The following is a 21,260-nucleotide window of genomic DNA, read 5'->3' on the forward strand; positions in this document are numbered from 1 at the left end:
TCACTCAGCTGAGAAGGACACTTGTGTTTAGATTGGGCCCACCAAGATAATCCAGGATAATCTCCCCATCTCAAGTGTCTTAATGTAATCACATCTGCAAAATCCCTTTGCCATATAAGGTAACAGATTCACATTTGCATTAGGGCATGGGCACCTGTGGGGGCCATTATTCAGCCTAGCGCAAAGGGTGCTGCCTGGGGCTCTCCAGGGCCAGGAGCACTCTCTCTGGCTCTGTGTCTAGGAAGGGTCCTCCCTGACCAGTGAGCATCTGTGTCAGACAGAACCTCAGCTCTGGGACAGCTGTGTCTGCTCTGCAGGGAGAATAGGAAGCCTGGCCCCAGGGCAGATGTGCACTGAGAAGGGGTGACCTTTTCTGTAGGCAAGGAGGGGAGGAGAAAGGCTGCAGAGGCGCACTTGGCTGGGGCAGTGAGTGGGCCACAGGGCTAAGACCTCCAGTGGCGGCCCCTCAGCTGGGTGTGGGCGGCCTGAATCATTGGGGCCTGCTCTGCACCCACTCCATACATGAAGGAAGATGGGGGTCAGAGGCAAGGACAACAGGGCACTGCATTCTTGCTTTTGAAGGCCACCTTTGAGAGACTGCAGGAGAGAGACACTAAAGAAGTCAGTGTGTGAACTGGGGTCAAAGGTCAGGGTGGATCTGAGAGGGTGAGCTGGAGGCTGGATTCCACATGGTGTGCAGGGATGGTGGGGATGGAATTGGGACACTGGGGTGAGGGGTTCTGGCCCCATGCTGTCCAACAGAGTGTGAAGATGAATCACTCCGAGTCTGAGATTCTCCATGGCTCCTGCCCAGGGAGGGCCCCTGGCTGCACTATGTTCTCCACGTCTTGCTGCGGACATCCGGCCACCTACTTTCTTGGCTTGTGTTCACCCTGCTTTGTTCTTCTATTTGTCAGACTGTCTTCTTTTATTTTTCCTTTTCAAAGAGCAGGATAATTCATGCAGAGAATTCATTTTTTGAGAATATCAAGGCCTTTTAAGAAAGTTATTGTATAGGCTGGTCATGGTAGCTCATGTCTGTAATCCCAGCACTTTGGGAGGCCGAGGCAGGTGCGTCGCTCAAGGCCAGGAGTTTGAGACTAGCCTGACCAACATGGTAAAACCCCATCTCTACTAAAAATAGAAAAAATAGCCAGGCATGGTGGCGCGCCTGTAGTCCCAGCTACTCAGGAGGCTGAGGCAGGAGAATCACTTGAACCCGGGAGGTGGAGGTTGCAGTGAGCCACTGTACTCCAGCCTGGGTGACAGAGCCCCTGTACTCCAGCCTGGGTGACAGAGTGAGACTCTGTCTCCAAAAGTAAATAAATAAATAAATAAATGGAAAGTTATTGTATACATTATAATAAGCCAAGGCAATAAACTCCAGTAGGCTCATCTGCAAAGCCCCTAAATTCCTTCTCCCCTCTAGCTGCTCCTTTTGACTGGAGCCCGCCTTCATTATCCATCCCAGCCTCTCCACTTGGAATCCTATGTCCCCAACCCCTATGCCTCCCCAGACCCTGTCATTTCTCCCTGGCAGCCGTCTCACACAGAGGCTTCTCAAAGTTGACCCGACCAGAACAGAATTAGAGCAACCTCTATTAGGCAGCAGAATGTCGGTGTAGAGAGGGCAGGGCCTTTACCTCTGTGGGCACTGGGGTGTGTCTCCTTAGGACACCCCTGCCCATTACTCTCTCCCTCTCCAAATGGGGAGCATGGCTGGGGCTCCCTAACCTCCTGCTTGCGAGGCCTCTCTCTGGCCTCTGAGAGGGTCAGTGTCCTGCCCCAACCCATGAGATGACAGACTATAATAGCCACAGGATTAACATAGCAGGCATTGTCTTTCTCTGACTATAGGGTGGGTATTATGTGTTCATCAACTGTCCTAAAAATACCCGGTAAACAGGTGCAGCCCCTGTGGCTCCAGTCCCCTGGGATCTGTTGGCTTCTGGCTGGAGATGAAGATTAGGGCAGAGGAGAGGTGAATTAGTCTCACTGAGTTCCAGGCATGAGACTCGGGTGTCTTTTGGAACCTGGGAAATCTAGATTCCAGGAAACCCACCTGGAGGGGGATGCAGAGTGTCTGCAGACCCTCAGACCTCCCTGAGCATAAAGGTGTGCCCTGCTGCCACTGCCATTCTGCTCAGCCCTGGAAACACTCATTGGGGTCAGCCTGCAACACTGCTCACATCACTCCCCACAGCCAGGCACCCTCCTATCCCACGTGCACCAGAGCCACTGAAAAATCCCTGAAAGCTGAGTCTTTAGCCCTCTTGGGCTTTTGGGGCATGGGTTCGGGGGCCTCATTTCCATATTGCCTTATAAGAGATGCAGGGTTAGCCCAATGGTCCTCTTCCCCCAGCTGCTACTTGCCCCTCTGGGCCTTCACTGTGGCCCTTTGCTTTCCCTCATTCCCCCTCCCGGTCCCATCTCTGCTCAGTCCCCACACCTGGTCTGGCTGCTCATTCTTTCCCTTTCTGCAGCTCGAGTCTCCCCAGGTGGGTGCTGGTTTCACTCAGTTGGTGGCACCTATGTGCACAGAATTTGCCTCTGCTCCTGAGCCACAAATTCACATGGCTTTCCGCCTGTGTGCCTGTTGTGTGCATCGCAGCACGCATCTGCCCTGTGAGGTGTGTGTGTGTGTGTGTGTGTGTGTGTGTGGGAGGGGTGGGAGGGAGGAGGGGCAGCAGGAGGGGGCAGTGGGTCTGTTCTATTTTTACCAGCCAGTTGCTGCTGGACACAGTTTTCATAGCCTCCCCTCGGCTCTGCCCCTCACAGTCTGCAGTCTACGGCGAGGCACAGGCCAGCCCAGCTCCACGAGGACTGAACAAGGTAAGCGTCTGCAGCCCAGAACTTCAGATGTAGGTTGATCCCAGGCAGAGAACCTGGGGCTTTTGTTTAAGGAGAAAGCGAGGTCTTGGAGCTGGAGAAAACCATTTCTTGCCCGTGCAGTTGGTTTGTTGGTAGAACATTCCTAAAATACTCCCACAGCATTTTGTCCCACAGAATGGCATCTCTCCTGCAAAACTGTTGTGAGAGGTGAAACATTTTCCTGGCCATTTGGAGGCTGTGAGCAAGGAGCCGAATCTTCCGTGAGGTTCCTTAGGTGCCCCAGGGCAGAGCCTAAGGGATGATGTTTTCACACAGGATGCCCAGCAGAGTGTGGGAGGGAGAGCGCACCCAGGGGAAGGGGTGGCCCTGGGATCAGAGAGCCAGGGTGAGTGCTCAAAGTCAGCAATGCCTGCAGCGGAAGAGAAGGAGGGTGCCTGGCGCGTAGGACTCCCAGGGAGCCTAGAAGGCAGGGCCAGAGCTCCCTGCTGACCAAGGAAACCATCTTGCTTCTGTGTTCTTTGTCTCTGAGCGACGCTGTTAGCTCCCTTTGCCCATCCCTCTGTTCTGTAGCACAAGAGTAGGGGAGGGCAGACCGGCAACCCCTCTTGACTGCTCCTGCTCAGAGCTCCTGGCTCTGAGAAGCAGCAGTAGATACTGGGGGTCCTCTTGGAGGAAGGCAATGGTGGCCGCATTTTGGGTTGGGGCACAGGAGCCAGTGAACACATAAGCCAGGGCAGTATCTACAGGGTAACCCAAGGCTTGGGGCAGGGGGCCGTGTGGCGGTCCCTGACTCAGGTGGGGGCTGAAGGCAGCACCTGCCACCAGGTTTGGGAGTCACAGTCCCACAGTAGCTCTGAGATTAGGCTTTGCTGTTCAGAGCTCAAGATGGGGGCAGCCCAGCGCCATGGGCTTGGGAGTGTTAACCGTCAGTCAAGGAAGACAGGGATGCCCTTGAATGGGGGTCCAAGGTCAGGGGGCGGGGAGCAGGGGGAAGCACATGAGCCTAACTAGATACTTGTGGACGTGATCATTGGGTGTGCAAAGAGATCAGTTCTTTCCCCTACACATACAGTCTCTCTCTCACACACACACACTCTCACACACAGTCACTTACACACACTTACACACACAGACTCAATCTCATAGTCTAGTGGATAGTCCCTTCCACGCTGCAAAGCCTCAAGGAAGGGAAAGCCCAGCTCTGAGGCAACCACCAGAGACTCTTTGCTCCCTCCCTCGGGGGGAGGATTTTCTCATTATCTCCTTGCTTGCTACTTGTAGAGGAGATGGAATCCTGGCTCTCCAAGCCTTCCAGTGGCTGCTATCTTCATCCTGACTTATCAGTCCTTGCTTGTCTTCCACAGAGCCTGGCAAGGGCCCCCGTCTGGGGGGTGTCAGAGCACAGGCTGAGGCCTCTTGCCTGACATGGGACCCCTTGGTCTGGCATTTGTCAGTGAGGCAGGCTGGGGGCAGGCCCCGGAGCTTGGCAGGAGGTGTAAACTGGCCTTGGAAGGTAGGGCCCCACACTGGGGACAGTTGGCTCTCTGAGGGAGACAGGGAGGCATGATCACTGCCAAATGCCCACCAAGGACAAGGCACATCCCAGGGAGACAGACGCAGACCTGGTGCCCTCTGGACACTGGCATTCCTGGAGGCTGATGATGGACAGATGGGCCTGGAGGTGGCTCTTCGCCAGCTGGTGTTTGCTTTGGACTTCCTCAGTGTCTTTGGAGAAGCAGAGCCCTCAGAATAAGCAGCTGCCTATAAAATCTAATACCAGCCAAGCATCTCAGGAATTCATGGATTGTCTCCATACCCCTCCCTCTGTGCCCCAGCATGACAGCTGAGACTCTGGGGTCACACTACACCTCCATCTCCTCCACCCCAGCCTTACCCTCCCCTGGTGGCGGAGGCAGAGGTGGAGGGAGGCCCAGAAGGCTTTCTGACCCATTGGGAGATTCAGGGGAGGTGGCCAAAGCTGTGTTCACTGGGGTTGGGATAGTGCTTCATGGGCACAAAGGGAAAGGAGAGAATTAGGGCAGAGGAAGGGGTGGCTTTGGGATACAATTATTGGCAGGCACTTTACAAGTGTCTTTTAATTCCCCACTTCCCAGACCCCACAACGAGGTTCTTGAACCAAGTCCAAACTCCTGCCCCCGAGCTCCATGCCTGCCCACTCCACACACACTAGGCTCTCCCATCCTTCATTTCACAGCCTGGCTCAGGGCTCCTGTGCGCCCCTGCACACCTGCTCTCCACCTCAGCTGTCCCCTTCCTTTCCCTGAGCTTTTGCACAGTCCCTCCCTTCCCCTGCATTGGAATGTCCTGTGTCCAGGCACAGGCAAGACGGTGAATTATGTCTGGTTTTGGAACATCTCCCTCTGCAGCCTCACGGACCCCCTCTTTGGCCTGGGCCCCAGGATCACCTGGTCAGGGGGCTTCAAATTGTATTCCACAGCCAAGTGTCCTCACAGAAGACCAGAGGGCTGCTATGGGAGCCCCCTTCAACCAGTGCCATTTGGCTCTTTTTGTTTGTTTGACTTTTATTTTAAGTTCGGGGTACATGTGCAGGATGTGCGGGTTCGTTACACAGGTAAACATGTGTCATGGAGGTTTGTTGTATCAATTATTTCATCACTCAGGTATGAGAGACGTACCCATTGGTAATTTTTCCTGATCCTCTCCCTCCTCCCACCCTCCACCTTCTGATAGGCAAAATGCCATTTTGCTTTTACTGATTGAATTTATTTTACTTCCAAGTAAGATTTGGTTAGAACAAAGGATTCAACCAAATAATATTAATTAAATATTATTTTAATTACTTATTATTAGTAATAAACATCAAGAGGAAACCCACTGATTTAACCCCTAATTTTGCAGAGAGGAAAACCAACCCAGAGAGGGGAAAGACAGACTAGGGTGAACACGGGATTTGCCCTGCCTTGCGGCTTATTCTCTCCTACTCAAGGCCTCCCACTGCCCCACCCTGGAGGTGCCAGTTGCATTGCCATCTGTGGATGGAGTTGTGCCATGTGGCAGCTACCCGTTTTCCAGCATCCACTCTGCTCATTCACTTTCTAGGCCTTCCTCTCTCTGAGCCCTTCAATGACCGCCCTTATTCCACAGGATAAAGTCTAAATTCAGCCTGTCCTTCAAGGCCCTCATGAGTGAGCTACACTCTCACTTATTTTTTTTTTTTTGAGAAGGAGACTCATTCTGTTACCCAGGCTGGAGTGCAGTGGTGCGATCTCGGCTCACTGCAACCTCCGCCTCCTGGGTTCAAGCAATTCTTCTGCCTCAGCCTCCTGAGTGGCTGGGACTATAGGCGTGCACCACCACGCTGGCTAATTTTTGTATCATTAGTAGAGACCGGGTTTGACCATATTGGCCAGGCTGGTCTTGAACTCCTTACCTCATGAACTGCCCGCCTTGGCCTCCCAAGGTGCTGGGATTACAGGCATGAGCCACTGCGCCCAGCTGCTCTCACTTTCCAAACATATTTCCTATGGACTCCATTCTGTTCTCCACCGGGATTGGCAAGCTTTATCTGGAAAGGGCCAGATAGCTTTGTAGCTCACATAAGGTTTCTGTTGCAAATTCTTAAAAAAAAAAAAAAAAAAAAAAAAGCTTACAATTCTTTAAGCAAAAACAGGCTGGGAGCCAGGTCAGGCTTATGGGCTGTAGTTAGCTGACCCCTGCCCTGCAACCCTGTCCCATCTTGACCTGCTGGAATCCAATGTGTCTGATTTCTTCCTTTTGTATTCTGACTCTGTCTCCTAGGCTGGGCTCCCAAGGCCCAGCTGGGCAGGGGCAGGGGTTTCCACTTTCCCTCATGAATGATTCCTCTGTGCCCCCTAGGTGCTGTCTCACTGCCACCATGCCGGAAGTGTAAGTAGTCTCACCGCCATCTGGGGCACCAGGAAGGCAAGTCCCTTTGCCATAGACTTCAGCCCCGCAGTGGAGGCACCATGTTTTCAACCCCCAAAGCTTTTCCCTAAGAGACCAGGTCCTCAAACAGGGACAGCACTTGATGGTTTCCCCTGTGCTGCCTGTGTCCTCCCAGCCATTGAGCAGAACTCACTCCCAGGTTGCCCTGGGAGTGCCTTTTTGGCCTATGCCTCAGAGTTTTCCTGTCTTGATCTATCACATGATTGCATGTACCAGGCCACCACTTAACACTGGCACAGTAGGTGAACAAAGCTTTGGGAATTTACCCACGCACCCATGGATGGATGCTTTCATGTTGCTGGAACCCTACGCTAAGGCTTCCCTCCCCTTCCACCACTTGTCCCCAACTTACGATGCCCAGTACCTCCCAATAAGAATGCCCCGTAGTTCAAAGGGCTGTTGAATTTTTATTTTATTCTGCCGGAACCTCAAACTGCTCCCCTTGCCTGATGCCTGATGACTTTCTGTCTCACTGTTGTCACCGGCCCCCTCCTCCCCCAAGCTGGTCTGTGAGGTTCTGTGGCTGCACATGTAATCCTCATTGTTAATACTCACTCTGTGTTCTGCTCTTTCCCCGTCCTTCCTGTGATGGATGCCTGAAGCGAGGTAAGTGATATTTGGGGTATCTCTGTCTTGGTTAACTCTAACGACTGGTAAAAGTGGGAAGGTGGGGTTGGCATCTGAGGAGAGGGAAGAGCTTGTGTTAAGGCCTGGTGGGAGTCCAGGGGGTGTAGGGTATTTAGTGGCTGAACAAATTCCCAGGAGATGGAAACGTCAGGTGAAGATTCTGGATGTGGGGCTTCCTAGTGTCCAGGGAGTTGCTGTGCCAGTGTACCATGTCACTGGAAGGACTGATATTGCAGCAGGGTTGGGTGCGACTCTGCATCCTTGCTGAGCACAAGCTCTTCCTCACCCACTCTGAGAGCTGGTCCAGTCCTGGGGGGACCATCCTATTCCATGCAGAGCTGATCCTGTGCAAAGCTATATTGGAAGGGTAAGGGATAGTCATTGGGTTATTCCACCCTTGCCCAATGGCTGAACATTGATTGAGGAGCAAAGAGATGTCCTTAAATCCCTCAGGTGTTAGAAAACCCTGACACTGGCCATTCTATACACTCCAGACTTACCAGGCTACTGAGATCACAGCCTATGTACAGTCCAAGGATGGGGATGGCAGGGATAGGGGTGTGGGCCCAGGGATGGAAACAGTGAGAATTAGCAGTATTGATGGAGGGGACATTTGGCACAGAGATTCTCAGTAAGAATTGAACATGTTACTTTTCAACATTCATATGAATTTTTAAGTTTTGCTGAGGCTCGTATTAAAGTGAGTCCTCACTGACTGATGGTCAAATGAGGTGGCCATCGGCTCACCAAGTGGTGGGGAAATAAGATCGCAGTCAAACATTTGTCATGTGTACATTACAGTGTGTAAACCATGGTAGTAATGCTTAGAGTCATAGGCTCTTTCTTTTGAAATTGCACTTATCTGAAATGTAACAAAAATCTTTAGGAGAGGAAAAGACAAACCAACCACTCTGAACAGTCAGAATAGAAGTTACACATTCCATTTGCTGAAACTCATCCATTGTCTCTCATGAGAACTTCCCTCTCAAAGCCTAATCACTTCTACTTGACACCCTGGAATAACATTTGAGAGCCATGCTCTGCCGGCTCGCAGCACATTAAGTCTAGGTAGGATGCTTCCTGCTGGCAATGAGAAGTGACCGCCTATGGCCCAGAAGATACTCTAGTGCTCGAAAGGCATCACAGTCTCATTAGTTGGGGGCCAAGCAGCCCTACTACTCACCTTTGCCAACCCTGAGGGACCACTGTCACAGGGCTAGGACTAGTAAGCAAGAACATGTTTAGGATTTTTGATAAGAAGATAAAACAGTGGTTTTATATCTTAGAAAGATTTGTATGGGTGGTGTTAACATTTTTAAAAGTTTTGAGGTCTACATAGATACGTTTCATTTATTTGGGAAATTCACAGCTTATTTATGCAGCATGACGGATCATCAAGGTATTGCTGTATTACTACCTGGAGTGTGAAAACACATAGCTTTTACGATTTTCAAAGGATTTGCACATCCATGATCTCATTTCATCTGCAATAACTCTGTGAACTAAGTAAGGGGGGGGTCCTAATATCCTTATTTACAGATGAGGAAGGAGGTGCCTGTAGAAGCCATGTGGCCCTCATAGTATCTTACAAGATTTCAGCAGCAGCAGAATCAGAGTGGGAAGTTAAGGCTTCAGCCCCTAGGTCAAGGTAGCTGACTGCAGCCTTCTCTGAACTGCAGAGGTTAAATAACAAAGATGAGCTTTTAAGGCACCGTAGGGTGAGCAGAGGATTCCGGATAAAGATAGAGAACCCTGGCTGGCACTTGTCTTGTCCTAGACCAGAATTCCAGTTCTGCAGCCTCTGCCTCACCACCTGTCTCTCTCTCTTCTTGTCCACAGAGAAAACCCAAGATCACTGCCTCCCGCAAACTCTTGTTGAAGGTGAGGCTGGGGGCTGGCTGTGGGGGGATGCCCAGTGGGAGGCAGAGGGGCAGCAGAGCAGACTCTGAAGGGATGTGGAGGATTATGGAAAGGAGAAAGGAAGGAGGCCAGAGTGAGGATGATGAGGGGCAGGAGTCCAGCATTGCTGGAGCCAGTGCCAGGCTCAGGTGATCAGTAGGTGGGATCCTCGAGTATGGATTCTGGCATCCGCCTGTGGTCCCTAGAGTAGGTGGTGACCAGCTTCAGAGTGGGAAGCTACTCATGCAGGCAGAGGGACTTCCTTTATTTTCATATGTGTTTCTCTCTTTGGAGTTTTGTGGGTCAAAACAGACAGTAAGTGGGTAAGAGGAAGACTGTCCGGGGAAAACAAGTTCCAGGGCTTGAGGAACATTGTGTGCAGCCACCGGGTGTACCCTCATGCATGGCCTGTCCATGGCTGCTGCATACACTTCTACACTGGACAGTGGTCTCAGAGTTGGCCCAGGCTGTGGCTGCCCTCCCCTCATTCCCTGATGCCGGGTGGGAGATGTGAGGCCCCCAGCTCAGCAGGTGTGTCCTGTCCAGAGCCTGATGCTGGCCAAGGCCAAGGAATGCTGGGAGCAGGAGCACGAGGAGCGCGAGGCTGAGAAGGTGCGCTACCTGGCAGAGCGCATCCCCACGCTGCAGACCCGTGGCCTGTCCCTCAGCGCCCTGCAGGTGAGCCTGGCAGGTGGGGCGGGGCAGGGCGGGGCTGGAGGTGCTGTGTGGGTGGCTCCAAGGACCAGGCGGCAGGAGCCTGAACTAACACCAGCTCAAGGCTCCATAATTTACAGGGCACTCCTCCCTTACATGGTCTCATTTAATCTTCACAACCACCTGTGAGGTGGGAACATCAGATTCCATTTTACGGGCACTGAACTGAGCCTCAGAGGGGAGGCGTGACTTGCCTGGGCTGGGCGGCCCAGCTTCACAATCAGCCAGTGTTGTGGCATGGAGTCGGGAGGCGGCCGGGGTTGGGAGAAGCCCCACTTTTCCAAGGACTTGTCTATCCTTTCCTAGAGTTTGGTCTTCAATGTTTTCAGAACCTGGTAAATTGGTTAAATGCCAGTGATTATAGAGAAAAGAGACTGGAAGGAAGTATATCAAAATGTTACTAAGTATCCCTGGGTGGTGGCATCACTAGGTATTTTAATTTTTATTATTTTTGTTTAATACATAGTTTTCAAAATGTCTAAAATTAACGCATTACTTTTATCATAAGAAAACTATTTTATTTTGCTGGGCACAGTGGCTCATGCCTGTAATCCCAGCATTTTGAAAGGCGGAGGCAGGAGGATTACTTGAACCCAGGAGTTCGAGACCAGTCTGGGCAACATAGTGTGAGACCTTTTCTTTATACAAAGTTGAAAAAAATGAGATGGGAGGGTCACTTGAGCCCAGGAGGTTGAGGCTGCAATGAGCCATGATGAAAGAATACTTTTTTTTTTTTGAGGCAGAGTCTCACTCTGTTGCCCAGGCTGGAGTGCAGTGGCATGATCTTGGCTCACTGCAACCTCTGTGTCCCAGATTCAAGTGATTCTCCTGTCTCAATCTCCTAAGTAGCTAGGACTACAGGTGCACACCACCATGCCTGGCTAATTTTTGTATTTTTAGTAGAGACAGGGTTTCACCACATTGGTCAGGCTGGTCTTGAACTCCTGACCTCAGGTGATCCCCCACCTTGGCCTCCCAAAGTGCTGGGATTACAGGGATGAGCCACCGTGCCCAGCCAAGAATACTAGTTTTTTGTTTGTTTGTTTGTTTGTTTGTTTGTTTGAGACGGAGTCTCGCTCTGTCACCAGGCTGGAGTGCAGTGGTGTGATCTCAGCTCACTGCAACCTCCGCCTCCTGGGTTCAAGCGAAGGAATACTATTTTTTAAGAAATCATGACATTCAGACAGGAGAACAGAGGGCATACCCTTTGAGCTATTGCCTGTCATGAGCCTCAGAGTGGAGGAGACTGTCAGCTCCTCTCTGGATCCCAGGTCTTGCAAAGGGGCTGGGGAGAGGGTCAAGGGCTGGAAACTGATGTCTCTGTTCCCCTCTTCTTCACACCTGCATGATCCATCTGCGGCCCCCCAGGACCTGTGCCGGGAGCTGCACGCCAAGGTGGAGGTGGTGGATGAGGAGCGATATGACATTGAGGCCAAATGCCTCCACAACACCAGGGAGGTGAGTCTAAGGAAGGGAAGGGGCATGGCCATAATGGGTTGGGCAGGGGCATGGGCATGGATGCAGCAGCCATGGGAGGTCCCCTCCTTCCACAGGACCTAGGAAGGGACCACTAAAGCAGGAAGCTTTGGTTTCTCCGCCCTAGCCCCATAGGGCTGGAGATGGGTAGAGTGGATAATCACACATGAAAAGTACAAACTTCCTCCCTAGCTGCCATGTGGGCTCATCAGCCTAACAGAAGCTGCTCTCTTTATCCACCCACACAAATAATCATATGCCTGTTAATAACGTCTTACCTTTGTGAAGTGCTTTCATGTGCATTATATTCTTTGATCCTCCCTATAGGCCTGTGGATGAAGTAGGGGCTATTATCTGCACCTTGCAGAGGAGAGCACTCAGGATGAGAGAGGCCAAGGACTTGTCCTAGGTTGCACAGTGGTGGTCCTGGGACCAGTGCTGGTCTCTGGCTTCCACTCCGGTGCTCTGTGCTGCCTTAGCATGGGGTGTGGGAGGATTAGCTCCACCCAGACCCTGCTCCAGTGGGGAGGGGCAGAGCAGGGAAGGACAGGGCTCCTTTGGGGCATTTGTCCAGGCAGTGAGGAGGGGGCAGGGAGGGAGCACAAGCCACTTCCCTCCTTCCCACTTCTGCCCACCAGGAATGATGTGTGGGGTCACCAAGCTCCTAAGAACTCCCCCTAGAGATCACACCCTGGGAATTCCTCCAGGGGTCTAGGACCTGTAAGTTTATCACCCTGCTGGACCAAGGCTGTGAGCTGCTTTGAAGGCTCACTGGGGAGGAATAAGTTAGAAGCAGGGATGAGGCTGCAGGAACAAGAGGAAGCAGCCCTGCACTCCAAATAGGGCTTCCAAATCAGACAAGTCTCAATCTGGTGGAGCCGCCCCTTTTATTCAAGGCTATAGTGTTAGCAACGGCTAATAGGCTTTAACTGTCCACTTAACCATCCGTTTATCAGCAAATGTGCAGTGGTTATTTGCAAAGGGATGGGTGGGTCTGACTGTCCTAGAGCAGGGATCTCCAACTCTTGGGCTGTGGACCAGTACCTGTCCGTGGCCTATTAGGAACTGGGCTGCACTGCAGCAGGTGAGCAGTGGGCAAATGAGCATTCCCGCCTGAGCTCCGCCTCCTGTCAGATCAGCGGTGGCATTAGATTCTCACAGGAGTGTGAACCCTATTGTGAACTGCACATGTGAGGGATCTAGGTTGCACGCTCCTTATGAGAATCAAACTCATGCCTGATGGTCCGAGGTGGAACAGTTTCATCCTGAAACCACCCCACCACCTCTCCGTGGAAAAAGTGTCTTCCACAAAACCGGTCCCTGGTGACAAAAAGGTTGGTGACTGCTGATAGGTCTGGCTTCAAGGGTGGACAATTTAAGGTGTATCTCTGGCTGGAACCCTAGCAGTTTGAGGTCCTCAGGAAGGGTGTCCTGTGGCTAGCTGCCTCTCCAGTGAGCCCCGGGCACTTCTAACCTGCAGATTAAGGACCTGAAGCTGAAGGTGATGGACCTCCGTGGGAAGTTCAAGCGCCCGCCCCTGCGTCGGGTCCGTGTCTCGGCTGACGCCATGCTCCGGGCCCTGCTGGGCTCCAAGCACAAGGTGTCCATGGATCTGCGGGCCAACCTCAAGTCTGTGAAGAAGGAAGACACAGAGAAGGTGAGGTCCCTTTCCTCAGAACATTCCACCCTCTGCCCTACCAGCTTTCCCCTTATCAACCCCTCCCATGGCCTCAGGCAGGCCCAGGAGCTCCTGTTGGAGACCAGTCTGCTTGACAGACAGAACATTCTAGAATGCTTTGGGAGACCAATGTGGGAAGAAAGAAAGAAGATTTGCTCCCTTCCTTCAGGCTGTTCCCAGTCTGACGAAGAAACTAGGACATAAAGAAAGCTAGACCCCAGACGGAGAAATGAAGTAAAAATCTTGTTCCCAGTGTGAAGATAATGTGGAGATTTAGGGTAATGGTGGAGATGACTGCCTGGTCACCACAGGGAAAGGAGACAGCAGCTCATCTTGGTTATAGCCACACACGAGCACAGACATTAGAGAACTGAGTTCAACCACCCAGCAACAAATTATTCAAAGTTGGTTGAATTCACAGTATATGTCCCCCAAATTGATAGGCTCTGTAAGGAACAGGGATGAAGGAACAGTCTCTAGCCCAAGAAGCTTCAGAGGAGAAGAGATAAGCCAGACAATATACTGAGGAAATGGAAAAGCAGCCGCATTTGCAGGGGAAGACTTCTTGGAAGAGGTGGCCTTGAGCCTGCTGAGTGCCAGACCAGGAGGGTAGCATGGAGCCTTGGAGGAGGTTTTGCTGAGGTGCGCTGAGGTGGGAACTAGCCCATAGCTGCCACTATCACCCAGTGCTCCCAAGCCACACAACTTCCTTTTTCCTGTGGGGCCTCGGCTTGGCCTGTGTCCACCTGCCTGGCTGAGTCCTAGGACCTTACCAGCTGGGGAGGGGCATCAGGATTTCTTATCATCCGAGGAGACTGGTTTCCTATCACCCAGCTTCTCTTGAGCTGGGGGGCCGTCCAGCCTGGTAAGTCCCTGATGTGTGTGCCACTTGTCTACAGGAGCGGCCTGTGGAGGTGGGTGACTGGAGGAAGAACGTGGAGGCCATGTCTGGCATGGAAGGCCGGAAGAAGATGTTTGATGCCGCCAAGTCTCCGACCTCGCAATAGAGGTACCTAGAGACCAGCTCCCTTCTCTGGGGTCCATCAGAGTCTAGAGGATAATGAGGGAGTCCACAATGGGCAGGCGGGTTGTACTTAGTGTGGTGCACGGATGCACGGACTAAGGCACCGATGAGACTGATTTGAGTCGGCCCTCCTGGGCTCAGTCCTGGCTCCAGCACCATGATACTTGGGCATGTCATTTCTGTTTGGCGGCCCTTTTTGTTCCCATTATCTATGAAATTGGGGGCTGTATCAAATCAGTGGTTCTCCAAGTGTGGTCCTGGGACCAGCAGCGTCTACATCACCTGGGATGCAAATGATCAGCCCCCACCCCAGATCCACTAAATTGGAAACTCTGGGGTGAGGCCAGCCTTCTAGGTGATTCTGATGCACATGAGAGTTTGAGAACCACTAGGTTAGAGGGTCCCTGGGATCCCTTCATCTCTGACTTTCTGAGAATCTATGCACTTTTAAATACCTCCTGGTGATGTCCTTTATTTGTGCTCCCTGTGAAGTACCCAGCACTCACAGTACCTGTTCCCAAGGAGCTACCACTCACAGAAGCTAAGACTTCCCACCATCTGAGGAAATAGCTGGAGAAACTGGGCAAAGCAAGGAAATCAGGCCACGTAAAACCCTCTACGGAAGTGCTGAGAGAATGTGCAATAGGGCAGGCATCCACCAGACAGCACTGGTCAGAGCAGGCTTTCTGGAGAGGAGGAGCTCTCTGAGGATGCGACGAGCGAGTGTTAGCTGATAAAGGGAAGGGCACGTTGAAGGGCTGATGGTGCGACAGAAGCATGGAGGTGGGAATTAACCAGCCACAGAGTAGCATGGCAAGGCTAGGTAAGAGCTGAGGGCCGCAGTGTGGAGGAGTGGTGTGAGGGGTCCCAAAAAGGGAGGAACTGTGCCCGAGGGCCGAGAAGCTGAGGTTTTGTAGGAGCCCTTATGAATGAAGATCCAGTCAGGGGTGCGCTAGGGCTGAGAAGCCCTGGGGACTGCATGTGCTGTAGGTAAGTCAGGGATTCATGCGCTGCACACAGGTCCCCGGGAACTGATGGCTTCGCCTCTTTGTCCCTACAGGCCAGCTTGCTGTGCTGCGCTCTGAGCTCCTGCTTCATGCTTCTTCTCCAACCCAGCTCACTCACCTCTCTGCCTGTGTCTGGAGCATCCCTTCCCACCTCTCCCCCACTTCTTCCCTCCAGCCTGCATGCCCTCCTCTGGAACTGGGATTAAACAGATACCCAAGAGGCAGGAAAAACGCGAGTGTCTGAAGACCTCACCCTGGCAGGGTGGGCTTCTATCCACCCATGAGGCACCTGGGGCTTCTCAGCCACCCCGTGGTGTAACAAGTGGAGGAGGAGGAGGGGGTGAGAACACCTTTCCTCCAGCCCTGTGCCACACTCCTTCTATGTGTGTACAGTGTCCACAGGCATCACAGCTTCTTCATTAAAAACCCAGTTTCCTGGTCATTTCTGCAGCTCTGACTGTGAGCCCTGAGAAGAAAGGGAAGACTTGGGGCTTGGGAAGAGAGGGCTGTGCTGGGCTCCAGTCACCCTGTCTGCAGTCCGGAGCTCAGGATCTGAAGGGAGGGCTAAGGAACTGGTGGCTGCTTGCCAGGGTCCCCTGGGGCCCCTTCTGCCCAGTCCCTGTGACGTCACACAGCACACACTCACCACCCAGGATGCTCAGCTCACCAGAGCCCTGACCTCCGAGAAATGACCCCGTCCTGCCCCTGACTCTGGCCATCAGAAGAGGCCTCTCCATTAAGAGCCGCTTCTCCTGCCGGCTTTCATACTCTCCTTCCTCTGCAAACCTGGATTAACTCTCCCTGATGTGTGCTGGGTTGAGAGGTCAGGGCACTTTCAATCCCTCACCTAGTCCTGCTGCACAGGGCAGGAGGCCTCACAGAAGAGATACTTGCAATTCCAGGCCTGGCCACCAGGTGATGCCTTCCTTCTCTCCTGGGCTCTCCTGTCCCTCCGGCCTCTGCTCTCCCCACCTTCACCCACCCTCCTCCCAATTGTTTCCCCTTCACACTCCTGCACTGGTCCTATCCCCCAGGACTGATTCTTTCCCGGAGATGGGGTGGCCACTTATCTGTCCTCTGGATCAGGTCCTTTCTCCATCCCACTAACTTCTGGGTCCAAAGCCTGGTGAGAGCATAGGGCCTTCGGGGGTGGAATGGGGGTCTGGGGCAGCCCCTCTTCCCCCAACATACTCACGAGAGTGGCTCCTGTGAAGCAGAGACCAAAGTTCTGACTTTTCTTTTTCCTTTCTTTCTTTCTTTTTTTTTTTTGAGATGGAGTCTCGCTGTGTCACCCAGGCTGGAGTGCAGTGATGCGATCTCGACTCACTGCAACCTCCGCCTCCCAGGTTCAAGCGATTCTCCTGCCTCAACCTCCTGAGTAGCTGGGATTACAGGTGCGTGCCACCACACCCCGCTAATTTTTGTATTTTTAGTAGAGACAGGGTTTCACCATGTTGGTCAGGCTGGTCTCGAACTCCTGACCTCGTAATCCGCCCACCTTGGCCTCCCAAAGTGCTGGGATTACAGGTGTGAGCGACCACATCCGGTCAAGTTCTGACTTTTCAGGGCAGTGGAATGGTGACTTCTGAGCTAAGCCTGCAAGGGAAGTGGCTGTTCCCAGACCTGGGGTCCTTTGGCTTTTCGACCACCCTAGCACTGGCCCTAGGAGGGGCTGAGTTATCAGAGCAGCAACCCTTCTACCCACCCTACTGAGTCCCCATTCTACCCTCGAATCCCATGTATTATCTGCCATAAGTGCCAGAAATTGGTACAAAGTGCAGTGCCAGCTACTCCCCAGGGCATGGTCTGGCTCTCTGGGCTGCTGGCCTGCCAGCCCCTTTCAGAAAGCATGGCAGTGGGAACCAGCAACTTGGGCTACCTTAGGGGAAGCAGCACTCTGCCCAGGGTTCTTGCTATAAATAGGTCAGTGGGCAGAGAGGCAGACGTGTGCGAAAAGCACAACCCCAATCACACACAGAAACCCGTAGGCACGGACACACCCAGTCTCAATGCACGAAGTTGGAGAACCTGACAGGGCTGGTCCAGGCCACAGAGGATGGGGTTAAGCTTCATGCCTTCATGCCCAGGCAGCCACAGAAACCCACTCTTCCCCGCCTCACAGGGCTCCTCTGGTTGGCCTGGATCCAAAGCGATCTCCTTGTTTCACCTCTTTCCAGCCCTTCCCTAGAGCCTGGCCCCAAGTTCCAGAGTCAAATCCCAGTTTTGCAGTCAACTATTAACCTGGGGCCCTGGCAGATTGGGGTATCCACCCAGTCATGTAAAGGCAGGAGACCTGCTCTGGGCCTGACTCAAAGCAAACACGTGGGTGCAGAAGACCCATGGGAGGAGGAGGTGGAGCCCACTCAACACACCTAAGCCAGTGGCCCTCTAGGAGGGGCAGAAGAGCCAACCAGAGGGTTCCTGGAGGTCATCGGGTTCCTCCTTCTGCTTCCAGGCAGCAACAGACCTAATTCATCTCCTGTGAGGATGGAGCAAGGGCGAATATAGGCATAGACATATCTGGAGCGCAAGGATTGAGAGGCCCTGTGGACAAGGGGAAGGAAAGCTTGGGGGTGGGAGAGGGATTTATGGAAGGGGCTGTTGTAGCCAAGAATGGGGCCTGGGGGTGAGAGGCATGGCCTCTGGAGAGCCCTGATTCTACTCCAGTCTTCTCTCACCATGGAGACAACGCCAGTAGAGCTGGGAGCTGGGGCCTGCCACTGAGTAACAGCTCACACATGTAGCACACTTATGCGTCAGGCACCAGCATGTGCACCTTAATTCATTTAACTTTCACAACAACCCTAGGAGAAAGGTACGGCTACTATTCTCATGGTACAGTGGGGAAAACTGAGGCACAGAGAGGTTAGGGACTTTTCATGATCACACAGCTAATAAGTGGTGGGCCCAGGATTCAACCCAAGAAGTCTGTTAGAATCCATACTCTTCTCGACTATTTTAATAACAGCATTTCAATAATAGTAATATGTGATGTTAAATGCTTTATCTGAGTTATATCATTGCATTCTCACAAAAATGGTACCTAAAGGCTTTATCTGAGTTATATCATTGCATTCTCACAAAAATGGTACATTTGTTAGCTCAAATTTACAGATGAGGAAATGGAGGCCTGGAGAGTTCAAGTAGCTCACTCTAAGTTACAGGGTTTGCTAGCTGCAGACTGGAGACTAGATCTCAGATCACTCTGCCTTGGGGTTGCCCTTTTCTGAGATCAGACTGGCCTTAACAGAGCCCAACTTTCTTGGAAGGACACAGCTGGGGTTCGAGGGTCCTGCATATGCACCTGGGGAGTCCCCACACCCGCACCAAAGGGGAAACATTCAAAGGAGATGCAGGTGACATACAGATGGGCTAAGGTGAGGCCTTCCTCCAACATGGGGCCCTGGCTGAGAGTAGAGGCATAGGGTGCTACTTCGGGGATATCTATTACTAATCAGCACACAATAGCTGGGTGGGCACCCCCTCTCTCTGCAGCTGGTGGAGATGGGCCTGGTGCTCCTCTCTGCTTGGTAGGAATGACCAGGGCAGGATGCCACCTGCTACACTCTTGCCTGTCCCAGAGCCCTTGGGAGACCAGCTGTTGCCCCCACCTTTCCCCACAGGGTGCCCGGTCCCCACGGGGCCAGGAGGCCAAGCTCAGCTGTGTGTCTGAGCCCACTCAGCAGCAGGCATGATCAGGGCAGGGCCCAGCGCTAAGGGCTGCTGGGGCTAAAGTGCCTTGCTGAAGGAGGGGCAGAGTTAAACATTAGCCACAATGGCCCCCCACGAAGTGAGTCATACTCCCCACAAGGCTCTGGGCTGGGCAGCCGGGGGCGGGCGGGGGGTAGCTTCGTTCCAGGTGGGTGACCAAGCTGCGGAAGCCCAGGACAGTTCGCTGGGACCAGTGCTAATGGCAGCTTCTTCTCCTGACCCCCATCAGGTCTCTTTCCTCAGACATCCCCAAAGCTTGTCTGCCTGTGGGTCTTTCATTAAAGGTGAGGGGCAAGGGTTTTCTCTTCCTTCCAAGACACACTTCTAGGCTGGCTTGTGGGTCCCCTGAGACGAAGGCTGAGCAAGGTGAGCCTCGAAAACCCCATAGCACTGGCCCAGAGCACTGCGGTCAATGTCCAAAGGACCAGAGAGGGAGGGTGACTTGCTCAAGGTCACAAACCTAACTGGAGCTAGGAAGTAGGTCCCCAGACTCCCAGTCTGAGAAAATTGGATGTGGACAGGGCTTTGGTCTCCTGGCCAGAGGCAAACGCCCAGGGATCTGAACAGGCTGCCCATCTCTGGCCTCAACTCAGCACCCCAACTGGCTCCAGTGCCAACCATTGGCCTCTCTCACTGGTTGGCACAGGCTGGGTGAGCCTGGCCCTTTGCCCTGGGTTCAGGAGAGAGGTATGGCTTTGCCTGGCAGTCAGGGGAGGTGTTCCAACCTGGGAGCCCCTGGGGGAGGAGCGTGTGTGTGAACGCTTGTGCCTGTTCATCAGAAGGGGTGAGCATGGTGTGTGTGCGTGGGCATGCAGAATGCAGGGTGATGACCTGTCTGCCCGCCCTGAGTGTCACAGACACCTGTGTGTCCCCTGTACTAGTGCCTCCCAGATGCTCTTCTCCTGACTGGCTCTTTGTGACCTAAATTTCAACTGCTCCACCCCACAAGGAGGAAACCATGGCCACAAATGTAGTGAGATTTTCATAAAGCTAAATGTATTCAGTGGAAACGACCCTCCTCTGATCTAAAAGCATGCATGCCTTTGTTTTATTACTGGAGTATTAAATTAGCCTTTACTTATGGAATAGGAGGACAGTAGGTGGCAATTGTTTTCTAATGCTCTTACTTCACAAAATAAAATGGTGGCAGCACAATGTCAGTATTTATATTACACAATATTATTAGTTTGTAAAAACCGAAAGCCAGGGAGCTTACTGCCCTGGATTCTTTAGGGCGTGGGTCTTATCACTTCATTCATTTCTTCCGTTCCCCTAAGAGTGCCACAAGCATGGCAGTTGCTCAGCTGAGACACATGAATGGGAACAGAACTGAAATATCAGGATGTGACCTCGAGCCAGCTGGTTGGGGCTGGGGATCCCCCTGGATCTCCACTCTGTCCTGTCCGAGAAAGGGGAAGCTGCCCTATGAGTCTTTTTTCTGGGGGATTCCAGAGGTTGAACATCTGTTCTGAGGCTCCTCAGAACCTCGAGGGAGGGGACGAGAGAGACGACCCCTTGCCCAACCACTGGCTGAAAAATCTTGAAATTCCCTGACTTTGACCAGGGAATTCCCAGTTGTGCTAAGCCCTGCCTGGTGGAATGTCCCTGGAGGAAGTAACCAGCATACGCATACGTTTTTAATGTACGTATAAAGAATCGTAAAGTGAACACCCATCTGCCAACCACTCATTTTAAGAACTAGGATATCACACATACTTTTGAAGCCCTTATGCATCCCTCCCCAATCACAACCCCTTCCTCTCCACAAAGGTAAATACAATCCTCAATTTTATGTTTGTTATTCTCTTGGTTCTCTTCATAATGTTACTACGTATTTATGAATTCCTAATACATCATTGAGTTTTGGATCTTTTTGTAAACCTTACTTAAGTGCATGCATTTTGCTTTTTCCCCTTCAATGTTAAGGTTGTAAATTCATCCCTATTGATAATTGTAGTTCATTCATTTTCACTGCCATGAAATGATGAAATGATGAAAACACCATTCATTCCCTTTCCTGCTGATAGACATTTAGATCTCTGCCACTACCAATTGTGCTGATTTGAATATTCATGAGTTCACTTCTGATGCTCATGTTCAAGAGCTTCTCTACCCAGGAGTGCAACTGTTGGGTCGACAAGAATGACATCCCCACCTTTGCTAGTTGTACCACTTACACTCCCATCAACAACTACGACAGTTGCTGATGCTCCACATCCTGGTTTTGGCAGATCCTGGAGACCAGAGATCCTGGATATTTAACCTCGCCTGATCTCAGCTTCTTCCTGACCCAGCCTCCTAATGTTACTCTTGGCAGGGGCTCTCAGGCTATTTGGGTTCTCCT

General features: G+C 52.3%; 1 protein-coding gene across 1 annotated transcript; it reads left to right on the plus strand.

Moving 5' to 3' along the window:
* The first annotated feature begins 9,183 nt into the window (after nt 1-9,183).
* TNNI1 (troponin I1, slow skeletal type) lies at nt 9,184-15,647 on the plus strand. The gene is made up of 6 exons (XM_054677755.2): nt 9,184-9,288; nt 9,853-9,984; nt 11,389-11,478; nt 12,977-13,153; nt 14,074-14,183; nt 15,259-15,647. Exons 2-5 carry the CDS (start codon nt 9,859-9,861, stop codon nt 14,179-14,181), a joined length of 501 nt encoding a protein of 166 aa, XP_054533730.2. The 5' UTR covers nt 9,184-9,288; nt 9,853-9,858; the 3' UTR covers nt 14,182-14,183; nt 15,259-15,647.
* The last annotated feature ends 5,613 nt before the right edge of the window (nt 15,648-21,260 follow it).

The sequence above is a fragment of the Pan troglodytes genome, chromosome 1 (genome assembly GCF_028858775.2).
Source record: "Pan troglodytes isolate AG18354 chromosome 1, NHGRI_mPanTro3-v2.0_pri, whole genome shotgun sequence".
NCBI classification, from domain to species: Eukaryota; Metazoa; Chordata; class Mammalia; order Primates; family Hominidae; genus Pan; species Pan troglodytes.

Excerpts from the sequence above, each read along its gene's own strand:
- TNNI1 (XM_054677755.2), top strand. The coding sequence starts at position 9,859 with ATGCTGGCCAAGGCCAAGGAATGCTGGGAGCAGGAGCACGAGGAGCGC. Across the intron at positions 9,985-11,388 it reads TGTCCCTCAGCGCCCTGCAG|GACCTGTGCCGGGAGCTGCA; the intron begins GTGAGCCTGGCA and ends GCGGCCCCCCAG. Across the intron at positions 11,479-12,976 it reads GCCTCCACAACACCAGGGAG|ATTAAGGACCTGAAGCTGAA; the intron begins GTGAGTCTAAGG and ends TCTAACCTGCAG.